General features: G+C 46.8%; 1 protein-coding gene and 1 long non-coding RNA gene across 2 annotated transcripts in view; one reads left to right on the forward strand and one right to left on the reverse strand.

Moving 5' to 3' along the window:
• The window catches only part of LOC307220619, an 83,850-nt gene that overhangs the window by 61,532 nt on the left and 6,286 nt on the right, over window positions 1-16,032 (reverse strand). The gene's annotated exons all lie outside the window — the stretch shown is intronic.
• The window catches only part of RHPN1 (rhophilin Rho GTPase binding protein 1), a 62,374-nt gene continuing 52,127 nt past the window's right edge, over window positions 5,786-16,032 (forward strand). Inside the window, exon 1 of the mRNA XM_079984313.1 lies at window positions 5,786-6,639. Within this exon, the coding sequence (XP_079840439.1) occupies window positions 6,541-6,639 (99 nt within the window). The 5' untranslated portion in view covers window positions 5,786-6,540. The remainder of the gene's footprint in view (window positions 6,640-16,032) is intronic.

Raw genomic sequence — 16,032 nt, forward strand, 5'->3', positions numbered from 1 at the left:
GAATATCCAATGGTCTGACTCAGTATGAAGCAACTTCCTATGTTGCAGCTCTTGCTGGTATGTCAATGCAAACAGTCTCTCTCTCTCTCTGCACACACAAGGAGAGTTCACTTCTGTCTTCAGCAGCTCAGGAGTGATGCTGTCATCAATCGGACATGCAAGCCAGCTCCGGGGGATGGTGGTTGTGGGTTGGCCTGTATCACTTCTGTCCCAGAGGTGAGGAAGCTGTTGGCCTCCGGATCTCGTTGGGCTCCAACTCCCACCAACCCCAACCCCCATGATCAATGGTCAAGTTGTGGGAATGTTCAGGGGTGCAGGAGAGGATATATTGTTTGATTATAGCCTTTCCAACTTGTGTTAACAAGTTCACTATTTAGCAGAGTAACATTCCCCCTTTTTAAACTCGCAGCGGATGCATTTGCTCAGGCTCGCCAAAGCCTCTATGATAACTGTTCTAGTATTTCCCCCTTTATTCCCTCATAAAAGATAAGACACAACACAGTCTTCTATAAAAGTATAAAAAGGTTTACTCACACATCATTCTGTTCACAATAGGATCCCAGAAGGCAGACTTAGCTTAGAAAAGTAACATATACCTAGAAACTATCTCATAAGAATAAAGTCCCTTTGTCCTCTCTTGGCTGGAGCCAAGAGAGCATCTTTGGCTAAGCAGATGTTGCTTCTTCGATGCATGTAGTCATACAGAGAGAGATGGCTGCCCTGCCCTGTGCTTTTGTCGTTACCTGCACAGGTGAGGCCATGCCCACTTCTAGTCACATGCAGAGGAAGTCTGTCCCAGCCCAGAAGGAAACAGGAAGTTTACCTGCTGGCTGGACAAACATTCCTCCCCATGTGTAAACATGTTCACTCTAGGAATGTCGTACTTGACTGCTCTTGTGTTTCACATCCCACACAAGTACAGTAGGGTCTGTAGGGTCACAGCTTCTCTGTCCCTGCCCTGTCCCATTAGCTGATTTCTCAACACTTGAGGTAAAGGTAAAGGACCCCGGACGGCTAAGTCCAGTCAAAGGTTGCAGCGCTTTCAGGCCAAGGGAGCCAGCGTTTGTCCACAGACAGCTTTCCGGGTCATGTGGCCAGCAGGACTAAACTGCTTCTGGCACAACAGAACACCATGACAGAAACAGGAGCAGCGCATGGAAACGCCGTTTACCTTACCGCTGCAGTGGTACCTATTTATCTACTTGTACTGGCATGCTTTTGAACTGCTAGGTTGGCAGGAGCTGGGACAGAGCAACGGGAGCTCACCCCGTCGTGGGGATTCGAACCGCTGACCCAACTTGCAAGCCCAAGAGGCTCAGTGGTTTAGACCACAGCGCCACCTGCGTCCCACTTGAGGATAAACCAGTTGGATGCATGAACTGGCCCCACTGGAAATTGTGGAGGGGACATCCAGATCTTTGATGGCTCGTTGACATAGGGCATGGGTAGGCAAACTAAGGCCCGTGGATGGTCTGGGAATCAGCGTGTTTTTACATGAGTAGAATGTGTCCTTTTATTTAAAACACATCTCTGGGTTATTTGTGGGGCATAGGAATTTGTTCATTATTTTTTTTCAAAATATAGTCCGGCCCCCCACAAGATCTGAGGGACAGTGGAGCGGCCCCCTACCAAAAAAGTTTGCTGACCCCTGATATAAGGGCTTACACACCTTTGTCCGGGGTCCTTCTCCTCTCTCCTGCGTGTGAGGGGAGCACCCTGTTGCAACAGCTTTAATAAAGATCAGGCTTATAGCCGCTTTGCTTTCTTATATCCTGGTCTGGTCTCTGTTCATTTTCCAACCGGTTTGAGCCTTAAAAGGTACACTCTCTCTGAAGGTCCAATCTTCCTTAAGAAGCTGAACCCATTGAAGGCACCCCTCAATATTCTTATTTCAGAAGTTAATTCGAAGCAACCCTGTGCTGTATCCTGAAAACTTAATAAAGTCCTTGTTGCTGCTGCCGCCGCCGCCATTCACTCCCCCCCCCCCCCATTTGAGATATCTCAAAAACTTGCTTGGTTATTAAAACCCCCATCTGGAAGCCCCACATATTGGATTTCCCTCTTGGAAGGATAATTCCAGATTAAACAGGGAGTAGGGTGCATGACATCTTGTAGACACTGCAAAAAAAACCTGCATGCATGAGGAGCACGATAAGGACTTGTCTGAATTATTTGTTTGTTTATTAAATCTGTATACCACCCTTCATCCATAGATCTCAGTGCGGTTCACAACACAAAATCACAATATAAAAAACACAAAATATATACTAGAAATAAGTGGAAAACAAACACAAACTGTTACTCTCCCCCATGCAGATTTCCTCTCCTCTTGCAGCCCCAAAACTCCTGGGAACTGCAGTTTGCCCGCAACAGGGCTAGAATTCTCAGCAGCCTTAGCTAAAACCTGCGAAGAAGAAGGTGGGGGAAAAAAAAAAAAGAATTCTCAGCAGCCTTAGCAAACTATATTTTCCAGGATACTGGGGGGAAGCCATGTGTTTTAAATGAACAGTGTAGCTATGGCCACCCTCTTTTGCTATTTGCTACAATTATCTTTCTCTTAAAAACACAGGACTTCTGTTACGTACTGAGTTGAATAGGTTCCAAAATGCAGCAGTCTGATTGGGCCTAGAACAATGCTGCAGTATGATTGGTCCACAGGAGCCACCCAATCCAGCTCCAGGTGGAAGTGAATCCACAACCTGATTGGTCTACAGGAGAATCCCGGAATTAGCCAATCACATGCGGCCCATTGTGTAAATAATGTATATAAAGCAGACATTCTGGGGGAACTTCCATTCCTCCTCACCACTATGAGCTGAATAAAGAGCATGACATCCACTCTCGACTCCAAGTATATTTCAACTTCCTTTTCTACAGCAGAGCCCAAACTGTCTTTGCAGGTGCGACGCTTCTCCCTCTGCATGTTTCAACGGGCTTTGAACATGTGTTGTTTTACATAAATACGTCATTTTATTTGTATTCTGCCTTTCCATAGTCAAAACTATGTCCAAGGCGACTTTCAACATGAAAAAAATACATAATTACAAATCTGACAACAATGGTCAAACAGCACACAAACGTACACAACCAAATTGAGCAATTTCCACATTGAATCATAATAAGATCTAAAAGCAGAGACAACAACTCCAACCTGCCCCTATCAAATCCCACACTAAACAGTTCCCCAACCCAATATTACTATTCTTACATGTGAGTATGGGGCCTTTTTAAATATATACTGTATTTTGTTATATTGTGCCCTGATAGCATTTGTCAACTGATAATTTTGGGGCTTTATAATGTTATTCAATACCAATTTTTTTCACACGTATTAGCGGCCTCGTTAGAACACAGATGTTCGGGTTGATGTATTTTGTAAAAGGTGGTGTACAAGCAACAATAAACAAACCCAGCTCCCATGTGGCGTTTATGTCCTTTTAATGGTTGTGATTGCCAATTTGCCAGGCAGAAATCCAACAGGTGCAGAAATTCCTGGCTGGACACTACCTGTTGAACTACCGCCTCTTTCGCACCCCTGGTTTTTGCACTTTCCAACGAGCGCCAGGGCACTATGCTGCAAGTAGCTCGCGCCCCATCCAGACTTGATCCTAGGCAGTAGGCATGTCTTATTCGGAAGCGCGCTCCGTTGAGGTCTTTTGTTGTTGTTGTTTAGTCGTTTAGTCGTGTCCGCCTCTTCGTGACCCCCTGGACCAGAGCATGCCAGGCCCTCCTGTCTTCCACTGCCTCCCGCAGTTTGGTCAAACTCATGCTGGTAGCTTCAAGAACACTGTCCCACCATCTCGTCCTCTGTCGTCCCCTTCTCCTTGTGCCCTCCATCTTTCCCAACATCAGGGTCTTTTCCAGGGAGTCTTCTCTTCTCATGAGGTGGCCAAAGTCTTGGAGCCTCAGCTTCAGGATCTGCCCTTCCAGTGAGCACTCAGGGCTGATCTCCTTAAGAATGGAGAGGTTTGATCTTCTTGCAGTCCATGGGACTCTCAAGAATCTCCTCCAGCACCATAATTCAAAAGCATCCATTCTTCTTTTATGGTCCAGCTCTCACTTCCATACATCACTACTGGGAAAACCATAGCTTTAAATATATGGACCTTTGTCGGCAAGGTGATGTCTCTGCTTTTTAAGATGCTGTCTAGGTTTGTCATTGCTTTTCTCCCAAGAAGCAGGCGTCTTTTAATTTCGTGACTGCTGTCACCATCTGCAGTGATCATGGAGCCCAAGAAAGTAAAATCTCTTACTGCCTCCATTTCTTCCCCTTCTATTTGTCAGGAGGTGATGGGACCAGTGGCCATGATCTTCGTTTTTTTTTGATGTTGAGCTTCAGACCATATTTTGCGCTCTCCTCTTTCGCCCTCATTAAGAGGTTCTTTAATTCCTCCTCACTTTCTGTCATCAAGGTTGTGTCATCTGCATATCTGAGGTTGTTGATATTTCTTCCGGCAACCTTAATTCCGGTTTGGGATTCATTCAGTCCAGCCTTTCACATGATGAATTTTGCATATAAGTTAAATAAGCAGAGAGACAATATACAGCCTTATCCTACTCCTTTCCCAATTTTGAACCAATCAGTTGTTCCATATTCCATTCTAGCTGTAGCTTCTTGTGCCACATAGAGATTTCTCAGGAGACAGATGAGGTGATCAGGCACTCCCATTTCTTTAAGAACTTGCCATAGTTTGTAGGGCGATCCAAAGTGAATCTGGTCAGGTTTTTTTTTTGAAGATTGCTGAGGTTTACTCTCGAGCAAACTAGGTATGCGGTTGCTGCTGATCCTCAAGAGAGGAGCTTTCAGTAGCCACAACTGCTGCATAAAGACACGATCGGGGAAGCACAGCAGGGGATACGCTCTTGATAGTTTTAGCCTCAATCTGGTGTGGATTAAGTTTTGCAAGAGGTCATTGCATTCTGGATTAAGTTTGCAAGAGATTATTTACATTAAAAAAAAGAGAGAGAACTCTCCAGTTCTGTATTTGAAAGCTTCACGCGCGTAAAATTGCAAGAGATTTATTTAAAAAGATCTCTCCAATATAGGATTTAAAAGCTCCACGCGTGTAAATGCAGAAGCGATTGTTTGCACTAAGGAAAAAAAAAAGACCTCCAATTCCGGATTTTAAAACTCCACGCATGTAAATTTGCAAGTGATTATTTGAAGAAGAAAGTTTTTAGAGGGCTCTTCATTCTCGCGTTTAAAAATCTCATTCGACTAGATTTGCAAGAGATATTTTTGGTGTGTGTATACACACACACACACACACACACACACATATATTTAAAAATAATTTTTAAAAGTCTTCAGTCTGGGATTAAAAAAATTCCCTTGTGCAAATTTGCAAGAGGTTATTTACATTTTTTTAAAAAAAAATGGAATTTGAAAACTTGGCTTGCGAGCGGGGGCCGCGCAGGGCTCCCCGGAACGACCCCCCCCCCCCGCCGCCTTCGCTTTGCAGAAGATGGAGATAAGTTTTTGCAAAACTCCGTTTTTTGCCCTCCCCCGCGGGGCACCGCCTCCCCCCGTGACGTCACCCGCGTTCTAATTCCCACGGTTGCCACGGGCGACCGCCTCGCTGGGCTCCTCCCCGCCTTTCCCTTCAATCATTCAGAAAAGGAGGAAAAAAAGAAAAGTGTAGAGGTGGGTGGGCGGTGCCGGAAGGAAATCCCCGCCCATTTTCCCAGGACTCTTACTTCCTAGTGGCTAAGCGCTCTGCCATTCCAGGACCCGGCGCTTCCCTATTGGCTGAGGGCTCCACCCTTTCTCTCCACCGCTGATCTGAGTTGCAAAAGCCTGAATGTGATTATTGTCTTTGGGGATCCCAAAGTGGCGGCGGCGGCGGCGGCAGGAGCAGCAGACTCACCCTTCCCTCTGCTTCTTATTTTTATTTTTCCCAGAACAGCAAAGAGGTTTGGGGGCTAAGGGGGACCAGGGACACATCTCCCCCCCATCCTCTCTGGGGGAGCATCTGGGTGCAAGAGGGAGGGAAGGGTAGATAGGGACCCCCCCAAAAAAAACCACACACCCAGCCTCCTTTTGAGAGATTTGGACCCCCCAGGTGGAGATCCGGAAACAGGTGCTCAGGATTTTGGAGATTTCCAGGTTGTACAGGTGGTGGATCAAAGGGGTGTGTCTTAGGGCACAGGGTGGGGGTGCCAGACTAGAGAAGACACCCCCTTTCAGACAGGCGTTGAGGACCCATGCAAGATCCCGCAGGTAAATATTGCACAGAAAGCAGCTCAAGGTAGATCTCTGCTCCCACCAGCCCGTAGATTCTGAGGAAGAATTTGGATCCAACAGGTGGGCACTGCTGAAAAGGCAAGCAGGTGCTTAGAAGCGCCTGAACGAAGCTGGCGTGTGTGTCTCCCAGCGAGGAGCCCTCAGGATCCGGCCCTGGGGAGTTAAGGCGCTGCGGGGAGATGTCCAGGGCTGCAGAAGACCTCGCAGCATCCTGAGCCGGTGAGCTTTGCCAGGATCACAACCCAGAGCTGTGGCACACCTGCGACTGCCCGACAGATGCCCACCAGCTGGCCGTTATGATCCCAGAAGAAGAGAGCCCCCCCGGAGGGGAAGCGGACGCCGACGGAGGGCTCCCTCTCCTGCTGCTGCCCTGCGACGGGGGCAGCGTGCGGAAGGTGAGACGTGGGGTGAGGGGACGGGTGTGACAGGCTGACATTGCCACCAATCTGCCTGCGAGTGGGTGGCAGAGCCGGGTATTCTCGTTGCCCACTGTGTGGTTGTATTGGGTACCTTTGTTTATCTGATGTGCCGTTTGAGATCCACTGTCACTTCTCACATAATGTTGCCGGTGCTTCCTATGAAATGCCAGGGCTTTGCAGAAACGAGGTCCTTTTCTATGCGCCTTAGCTGAGGATGGTGCGGAACGTGCGAACGGGGCCTTTTCGGTGATGGCTCCCTGCTTCTGGAATGCTCTCCCTAGGGAGGCATGCCTGGCATCGTCCCTGGCTACTTTTTGGCAACCGTCAAAAGCATTTCTTTTCAGCCTCTTGGCCTTTTAACTGGAAGAGATTTAGATATTGTGGCCTGTTTTAGTAGGTGGGTTTTATCAGACTTCCTTCTGTGTTTCCGAATGTTTTTAGCTTCTGTCCAGCTTTAGTTTTATATTGATTTTAATTTTTATATTATATCGTAAGTTGTGTTTGCTTTTTGGTTGGGTAAGTGGTTAAAAATTGTAATACAAAAATTGTACCTGGGATAAAATAATAATAATTTATTTTTTTATATGCTGCCCATCTGACTGCGTTGCCCCAGCCACTCTGGGCGGCTCCCAACAAAACATTAAAAACACAGTGTAACGTCAACCATTTAAAACTTCCCTGAACGGGGCTTCCTTCAGATGTCTTCTAAAAGCCAAACAGTTGTTTAACGCAGACTGGATGTTGACCTTGCTCAATGCGTTTTGCAACCTTCTTTGCAGTGGATAAAGCACAGGATGTGGGGAGATGACTTGGATGGAAATGGGACTGGGAGCCAGGAGGTTCAAGTCCCCAGGAGGTGAGAAAAGAGGGGGAGTGAGCTCTGAAAAACCCACCTTGCAGAAATAATAATAATAATTTTTTTTTATTTATACCCCGCCCTTCCCGGTTCAAAAACTGGGCTCACAACAAATTTAAAACACTTTAAAACACTTAATTATTAAAGCAGTATAAAAACATGAATAACAATAAAATTCAAATATCAATTAGATAATCCCCAGGGCTAGCTGGCTGAATTGGTCCTACTTGGGCCAGCGAGGAGGCCAGGGGAAAATTAGCTGTGGGGTCTCAGAGCGGGTAATCTTCATAAAAGGGGAGGGGGAGGGAAGGGAAGGGAAGGGGAATAAAAGATCAGGCTGAATTCAAATTAAAGGCCAGGCAGAATAGCTGACTTACAGGCCCTGCGGAAGGAAGTTAAATCCTGCAGGGCCCTGGTCTCATGGGACAGAGCATTCCACCAGGTCGGAGCCACCACTGAGAAGGCCCTAGCCCTGGTGGAGGATAATCTGACTTCCTTAGGGCCTGGGACCTCTAAAATATTCATGGACCTTAAGGTCCTCTGCAGGGCATACCAGGAGAGGCGGTACCGTAGATAAGAGGGCCCTAAGCCACAAAGGGCTTTAAAGGTCAAAACCAGCACCTTGAACCTGACCCTATACTCCACCGGGAGCCAGTGCAACTGGTAAAGCACTGGGTGAATATGCTCCCATGGCAGGGACCCCGTGAGGAGCCTTGCTGCAGCATTCTGCGGCAGTGGTAAAACTAGATGTGGCAAATGAAGATGTGACCCAAGCGCACTTGTACAGGAAAGGTATAGCTCAGTGGCAATGCCTCTGCTAAGCCTTCAGACTCTCTCAGGTCAGTTCTCTGGCATCTCCAGCTAGATTTGGGAATGCCACCTGCCTGGAACCCTATTCAGCTGCCCATCAGTGTAGACAACACTGAACTCAATGGACCCCAGGTTTGACTTGCTGGAACGCAGTTTCTCCTGCTTCAAGCCAGCTCCAGCTCCAAATTAAAGGTAAAAGTAAAGGGACCCCTGACCATTAGGTCCAGTCATGACTGACTCTGGGGTTGCGGTGCTCATCTCGCTTTATTGGCCGAGGGAGCCGGCGTACAGCTTCCAGGTCATGTGGCCAGCATGACTAAGCCACTTCTGGCCAACCAGAGCAGCGCACGGAAACGCCGTTTACCTTCCCGCCGGAGTGGTACCTATTTATCTACTTGCACTTTGATGTGCTTTCAAACTGCCAGGTTGGCAGGAGCTGGGACTGAGCAATGGGAGCTCAACCCGTCGCGGGGATTCAAACCACCAACCTTCTGATCGGCAAGTCCTAGGCTCTGTGGTTTAACCCACAGTGCCACCCACATCCCCGCAGCTCCAAATTGTTGTTGTTGTTTAGTCGTTTAGTCGTGTCCAACTCTTCGTGACCCCCTGGACCAGAGCACGCCAGGCCCTCCTGTCTCTCACTGCCTCCCGCAGTTTGGTCAAACTCATGTTAGTAGCTTTGAGAACACTGTCCCACCATCTCGTCCTCTGTCGTCCCCTTCTCCTTGTGCCCTCCATCTTTCCCAACATCAGGGTTTTTTCCAGGGAGTCTTCTCTTCTCATGAGGTGGCCAAAGTATTGGAGCCTCAGCTTCAGGATCTGTCCTTCCAGTGAGCAGCTCCAAATTAGTTATGCTTTAAAGTGAAACCCACAGTCCTTTTCCTTTTCTCTCTCTCTCTTTCTGTCTCTCTGCCGCCCTCTGATCCCTCTCCAACCGGCTTAGGCTAATGTTTTGTGCTAGAGTTTCTTTCCTCAGGCTGGGTGACGGCTGTGTTTTGGCAGCGATTCGTGTCTGTTAATAAACGAGTCCCGGCCAAAAAGAAAAAAAGAGTGAGGTGCACATGGCTGGTCTGTGGCCGGGCTCTCCAAGAGGAAGTTTCTGGTTTGGCGAAGCAAATGCCTTCAGAACTGCAACCCAGCTACCCAGGAGGCCCTTGTGGTCTGAAGCCTGGTGGGAAAGGGAACAGAGGCCGTCCTCTTCCTCTCATTCCATGGTTCCACTTGTAAACACGTTGCTTAATGCTTGGCTTCCGAACAGCTTTTGGAAATTCCGAGGGTGCCTATTTTGCTTTCTCTGCCTGGTTATTGGCATGCATACTTCTTCTTTACATTTGCTGACATACATGCATGGGAAAAATCACTTTCTGTGGCCATGTTTGCAAGACCACTGCGTCAGATTCATTTCCGAGGCCTGTATTCTTTCCTTCCTAACTTCTGCCACCTTCCTTTCCCTGCAGTGATGCCTCCCTCCCCTTCCCTGTACAGCTGTACCTCTCCGCAATAATAATAATAATAATAATAATAATAATAATAATACTTATTATTATTATTTATTATTTATACCCCGCCCATCTGGCTGGGCCTCCCCAGCCACTCTGGGCGGCTTCCATAGAAACCAAAAATACAGTAAAATATCACACGTTAAAAACTTCCCTGAACAGGGCTGCCTTAAGATGTCTTCTGAATGTCAGGTAGTTGTTTATCGCTTTGACATCTGCTGGAAGGGCGTTCCACAGGGCAGGCGCCACCACCGAGAAGGCCCTCTGCCTGGTTCCCTGTAGCTTTGTTTCTTGCAATGAGGGAACCGCCAGAAGGCCCTCGGCGCTGGACCTCAGCGTCCGGGCAGAATGATGGGGGTGGAGACGCTCCTTCAGGTATACTGGACCGAGGCCGTTTGTTAGCATGTCGGGGGGAGGCATTGCGCATGACCCAGAGGCAAGGCTGCATTTGGTGCACTCGGACAGGGAGCTGCCGTCAACCCTGGTTCCACAATGATCCATCTGGTACGCAGGCTGAGACCCTACCTGCCCGCAGACTGTCTCACCGGAGTGGTGCATGCTCTGGTTATCTCTCGCTTGGACTACTGCAATGCGCTCTACGTGGGGCTACTTTTGAAGGTGACTTGGAAACTGCAATTAATCCAGAATGCAGCAGCTAGACTGGTGACTGGGAGTGGCCACCGGGACCACATAACACCGGTCTTGAAAGACCTATATTGGCTCCCAGTACGTTTCCGAGCACAATTCAAAGTGTTGGTGCTGACCTTTAAAGCCCTAAATGGCCTCGGCCCAGTAGACCTGAAGGAGTGTCTCCACCCCCATCGTCCAGCCCGGACACTGAGGTCCAGCGCCAAGGGCCTTCTCGGTGGTGGGACCCACCCTGTGGAACTCTCTCCCACCCGATGTCAAAGAGAACAACAACTACCAAACTTTTAGAAGACATCTGAAGGGAGCCCTATTTAGGGAAGCTTTTAATGTTTGATGCATTACTGTATTTTAATATTTGGTTGGAAGCCACCCAGAGTGGCTGGGGAAGCCCAGCCAGAGGGGCAGGGTTTAAATAATATATTATTATTATTGTTATTGTTATCGTATACAAGCATGCTTGCCTCATTTTTAGTGGTTCATTTAGGCCAGGCTTTCTCAAAAGGTGGTTGTTTTGGACTACAGTTCCCATCATCCCTGACCACTGCTCCTGCTAGTTAGGGATGATGGGAGTTGTAGTCCAAAAACAGCTGGAGACCCAAGTCTGGGAAACCCTGACTTAAGTCATCTTAAAGCGAGTTATTGAATTGTGTGAAGTGGTTTTAGCAGCACGATCCTGCGCAGCAAGATTACAGGGGTAATAATTAGGAATGTCAGAAACTGACCTATTTCCCTAGTCAAACCATTGGTCCATCTTGTTCAGGATTGCCCACACTGACTGACAGCAGCTCTCCAGGGTTTTCATCGAAATCTCAATTTTCTAGCCTTTCCAGGTAGAGCAGGAAATGTCTGGAGAACTGCTTCCAATCTCCAGTATAGTCGTACCTCGGAAGTCGAACGGAATCTGTTCTGGAAGTCTGTTCGACTTCCAAAATGTTCGGAAACCAAGTCGCGGCTTCTGATTGGCTCCAGGAAGCTCCTGCAGCCAATCGGAAGCCGTGGAACCCTTGTCGGATGTTTGGGTTCCAAAGAACATTCGCAAACTGGAACACTCACTTCCAGCTTTGCCGCGTCCAGGAGCCGAAACGTTCAACTCACAAGGCGTTTGACTTCCGAGGTACGACTATATTGTGCTAGATGGACCAAAAAAAAGTCAGCTTCCATTATTCCTGTATCAACTACATGTTTGTTTACTGTTTATATTGCCAACTTTCTTAACAGCAGGTGGACAAAATCTAAAGGAAATGCTCCAAACGGGAATAACTTTTCAGTATATGTAACATGCCTCTGGTGGGATTTTGGGTGTGTTCCAAATTCTCCAGCTACTGGCAATTATGAAAACACAAGTAACTTAAGACAATTTTCAGAGCTAACATTTCCCTAAAGTCACCAACCTGTTGGTTTAGTGGCGGCGGCTGATGTTGTCTCCCAACTGGTTTACGTTAGATTTTTTTTTTTTTAACTTGTTCCCTGGTGACTCAAGCAGAATTGAAAAGGAGAAAAGCACACACAAGTTCACGCAGCCCTCGGCAACCCGTCCGGGTGCTTCAAAATTTCCTGCCTTAGCAGCGAACGGTGTTGGTTGAATCCACGAACCTGCCTCGACTTGCAAGGAGACTCACCTCTCGGGCTTTAAAAAACCTACAGAGGGCTCGTGGGGAATCAGATTATTCACTTGCGGGTTTTGTTTTCCGGTTGATATCGGGCGCAGTTGCTGTTTTGGAGAATAATAATTCAAGGAAGAAAAGGCAGAAGATTAGGTCACAAAGACCCATGGAACTTGCAGGGGAGAGAGAGGCAAGAGATTATTGTGGGTGGCTGCATTACTGTGATTGGGGACAAGGACTGATAGGATATGTCTTTTTTTTTTTTAATGATATTTATTAAAATTTCCAATAACAACATGTAAATACAAACAACAACAACAAAAACATACATAAACAAAAAACAACAAGTATAATTTCGAGTCTTATTTTCTCAACCTATTTTCCCCGACTTCCTCATACCTCCCCGTTCTGTATTCTATTTTCATTATCCAATCAGTAAATCCATTCCCTTATTTCCCAAAATATTTTGATCAATTCCATTCCTTTTCTTAATCAACATCTCTGAACACCATATTATTTTTCAACCCATGTCATTCTAGCCTTCATTAATTTTATAATATTTGTTAAGATAATCTTTAAATTTCTTCCATTCTTCTTCCACTGTCTCTTTCTCCTGGTCTCGGATTCTGCCCGTCATCTCTGCCAGTCCCATGTAGTCTGTCATTTTCATCTGCCATTCTTCCAAGGTGGGTGGATCTGGTGTCTTCCAGTACTTTGCGATAAGGATCCTTGCTGCTGTTGTAGCATACATAAACAAAGTCCTATCCTTCTTCAACACCACATGGCTTACCATACCCAAGAGAAAGGCCTCTGGTTTCTTCAAGAAGGTATATTTAAATACCTTTTTCATTTCGTTATATATCATTTCCCAGAAAGCCTTAATCTTTGGGCACGTCCACCAAAGGTGAAAGAATGTACCTTCAATTTCTTTGCATTTCCAACACTTATTGTCGGGCAAATGATAGATTTTTGCAAGCTTGGCTGGGGTCATGTACCACCTATAAATCATTTTCATAATATTTTCTCTTAAGGCATTATATGCCGTAAATTTCATCCCGGTGGTCCATAACTTTTCCCAGTCAGCAAACATAATGTTATGACCAATATCCTGTGCCCACTTAATCATTGCAGATTTAACCGTTTCATCTTGTGTATTCCATTTCAACAGCAAGTTATACATTCTTGACAAATTTTTAGTATTGGGTTCTAACAGTTCAGGCACTGATAGGATATGTCAAAGGCTTTGCAAATGGCACACACATACTGAGATCACGCATGCAAGCTTGCAGTGTTTTGACTCGCCTTCCCATGAGATCTGCATCTAGGCAGTCATGAAAATGAATTGGAATCCAGTGCCCAAGGAGACCAGGTGTTTGATGAAAGGACAGAGGGTGGTTTCCTGTCCGTAAATAATAATAATAATAATTTAAAAATATATATCTTTTATTTATATCCCGCCCTTCCTGGTTCAAAATCCGGGCTCAGGGCGGCTAACAACAAATTAAACTTAATTATAAAAGCAGCACAAAATACAGTATAAAAACATGAATAACAATAAAATTCAAAAATTTAGGGGAAATAAGCATTAGATAATCCCCAGGGCTAGCTGGCTAAATTGGTCCTACTTGGGCCAGTGAGGAGGCCAGGGGACAATTAGCTGTGGGGTCTCAGAGCGGGTAATCTTCATAAAAGGGGAGAGGGAGGGAAGGAAGGGGAATAAAAGATCGGGCTGAATTCAAATTAAAGGCCAGGCAGAATAGCTCTGTCTTACAGCCCTGATGGAAGGAGGTTAAATCCTGAGGGGCCTTAGTCTCATGGGACAGAGCATTCCACCAGGTCGGAGCCATCACCAAGAAGGCCCTGGCCCTGGTGGAGGGTAGTCTGACTTCCTTATGGCCCGGGACCTCTAAACTATGGTTATTCATAGACCTTAAGCTCCTTTGCTGGACGTTATAATTTACTGAATTATATCCCGCGTTCCCCTTCCTCATTTAACCTTCACAACAACCCTGTGAGGTAGGTTAGGCTATGAGGCAGCAACCGACCCGAGGCCACCCAGTGAGTTTCATGACTGGCTGTGGGATTCGAACCCGGGTCCCCCCAGGTCCTAGTCTGATATTCTTAACTGCTGTGCCACACCGGCTGTCAGAATTACGGGGGTTGAAGAAAATTCAGGGAAAGTACCAGGCTTAGTGAAGTATGAACCCCGAAGCCTTTTCCTGTGCTAGGTGGAAAAAAATCAATAGAATCATAGTATTGCACAGTTGAAAGGGACCCCCAAGGATAATCTAATCCCCCCCCCCCCCGCAATGCAGGAAATGATGCCTTTGTAAACAAATCATCGAACCCTCTCGAAGGAGCTGGAACATTCACAAGTGGACTGCATCTTGCGTAACAGAAAAGCTGTTGTCATCTTTCCTCGTTTCGTTTTGCACGTGCGAATCTAAAGCCGAACCCCGTTGTTGCAGACTGGGCGGTCGGATCTTAAAAAGGCTGAAGGCCCCTCCGTTCGAAAGAAACCACTATCTGACATTTAGAAGACATCTGAAGGTAGCCCTGTGTTGGGAAGTTTCTAATCTTTGACGTTTTAGTATGTGCTGTGAGCTGCTCAGAGCGGCTGGGGAAACCCAGACAGATGTGCATGGGAGTCTTCTCTTCTCATGAGGTGGCCAAAGTCTTGGAGCCTCAGCTTCAGGATCTGTCCTTCCAGTGAACACTCAGGGCTGATTTCCTTAAGAATGGATTGGTTTGATCTTCTTGCAGTCCATGGGACTCTCAAGAGTCTCCTCTAGCACCAGAATTCAAAAGCATCCATTCTTTGGCGATCAGCCTTCTTGATGGTCCAGCTCTCACTTCCATACATCACTACTGGGAAAACCATAGCTTGAACTATACGGACCTTTGTTGGCAAGGTGAAAGTATTATTATTTGCATTGTGCATGCAAATATAAGGAAATCTTCTAGTCCTTCAGAGATATATATATATATATATTTATTAAAGGGCATTTCTCATTTCAAATGATGCAGTGGGAGATACGATCCTTGCAAGCACATATAAGAGGGATGGAGGCAGCGACTGCAGTCGACCAGATTGCATGCATTGTGGTTCAGATAGGGTTGCTATGGAGACTCCAACAAGTGGAGTGGGGAACTTGTGAGGGGGCCCATTACCGTTATCTCCCTGGCTGGATAACGCTGTTTTGTCACCGAGGCCTTAATACATCTGTTTCCTCTGCACGATTCTCCATCTTGGCTCTCTGCCTGCCACAAGCTAGCTCTTGTTTTTTCCAGGTTGGGAACAGACACAGACTGGGCTTCTCTTCTCGTCGGTCCATTTGCGAGCTCTGAGCTGTGGTTCTTTTAGCTTGGGGGTCAGGAACCTGTGGCTGTCCAGAAATTGCAAAGTCGGAAGGGGGACCCCCAGCGTTCATCTAGTCCAACCCCTTTGCAACGCAGGGATCTCATCCGTGGGGCCACCCAACCTCTGCTTAAAAATTTCCAGGGAAGGAAAGTCCACAACATCCCAAGGGAAGCCCGTTCCCCTGTCGAACGGCTCTTCTGCTGTCAAAAAGTTGTTCCTAAAGTTTTGTTGGAGTCTCCTTTCTTGTAAATTGTAGCCATGGGTTCAGGTGCTGCCCTGCAGAGCAGCAGAAAACAGGCTTGCTCCATGTGACGCTTCTTCTGTGGGGTGTTAGGTATTGGGGAAATACCGTATTTTTCGCTCTATAAGACGCACCAGGCCACAAGAGGCACCTACTTTTTTGGAGGAGGAAAACAAGAAAAAAAATATTCTGTATCTCAGAAGCCAGAACAGCAAGAGGAATCGCTGCGCAGTGAAAGCAGTGATCCCTCTTGCTGTTCTTGCTTGTGGGATAGCTGCGTAGCCTGCATTCGCTCCGTAAGACGCACACACATTTCCCCTTACTTTTTAGGAGGGAAAAAGTGAGTCTTA

The sequence above is a fragment of the Podarcis cretensis genome, assembly GCF_951804945.1.
Source record: "Podarcis cretensis genome assembly, chromosome: 7".
Lineage (NCBI taxonomy): Eukaryota > Metazoa > Chordata > Lepidosauria > Squamata > Lacertidae > Podarcis > Podarcis cretensis.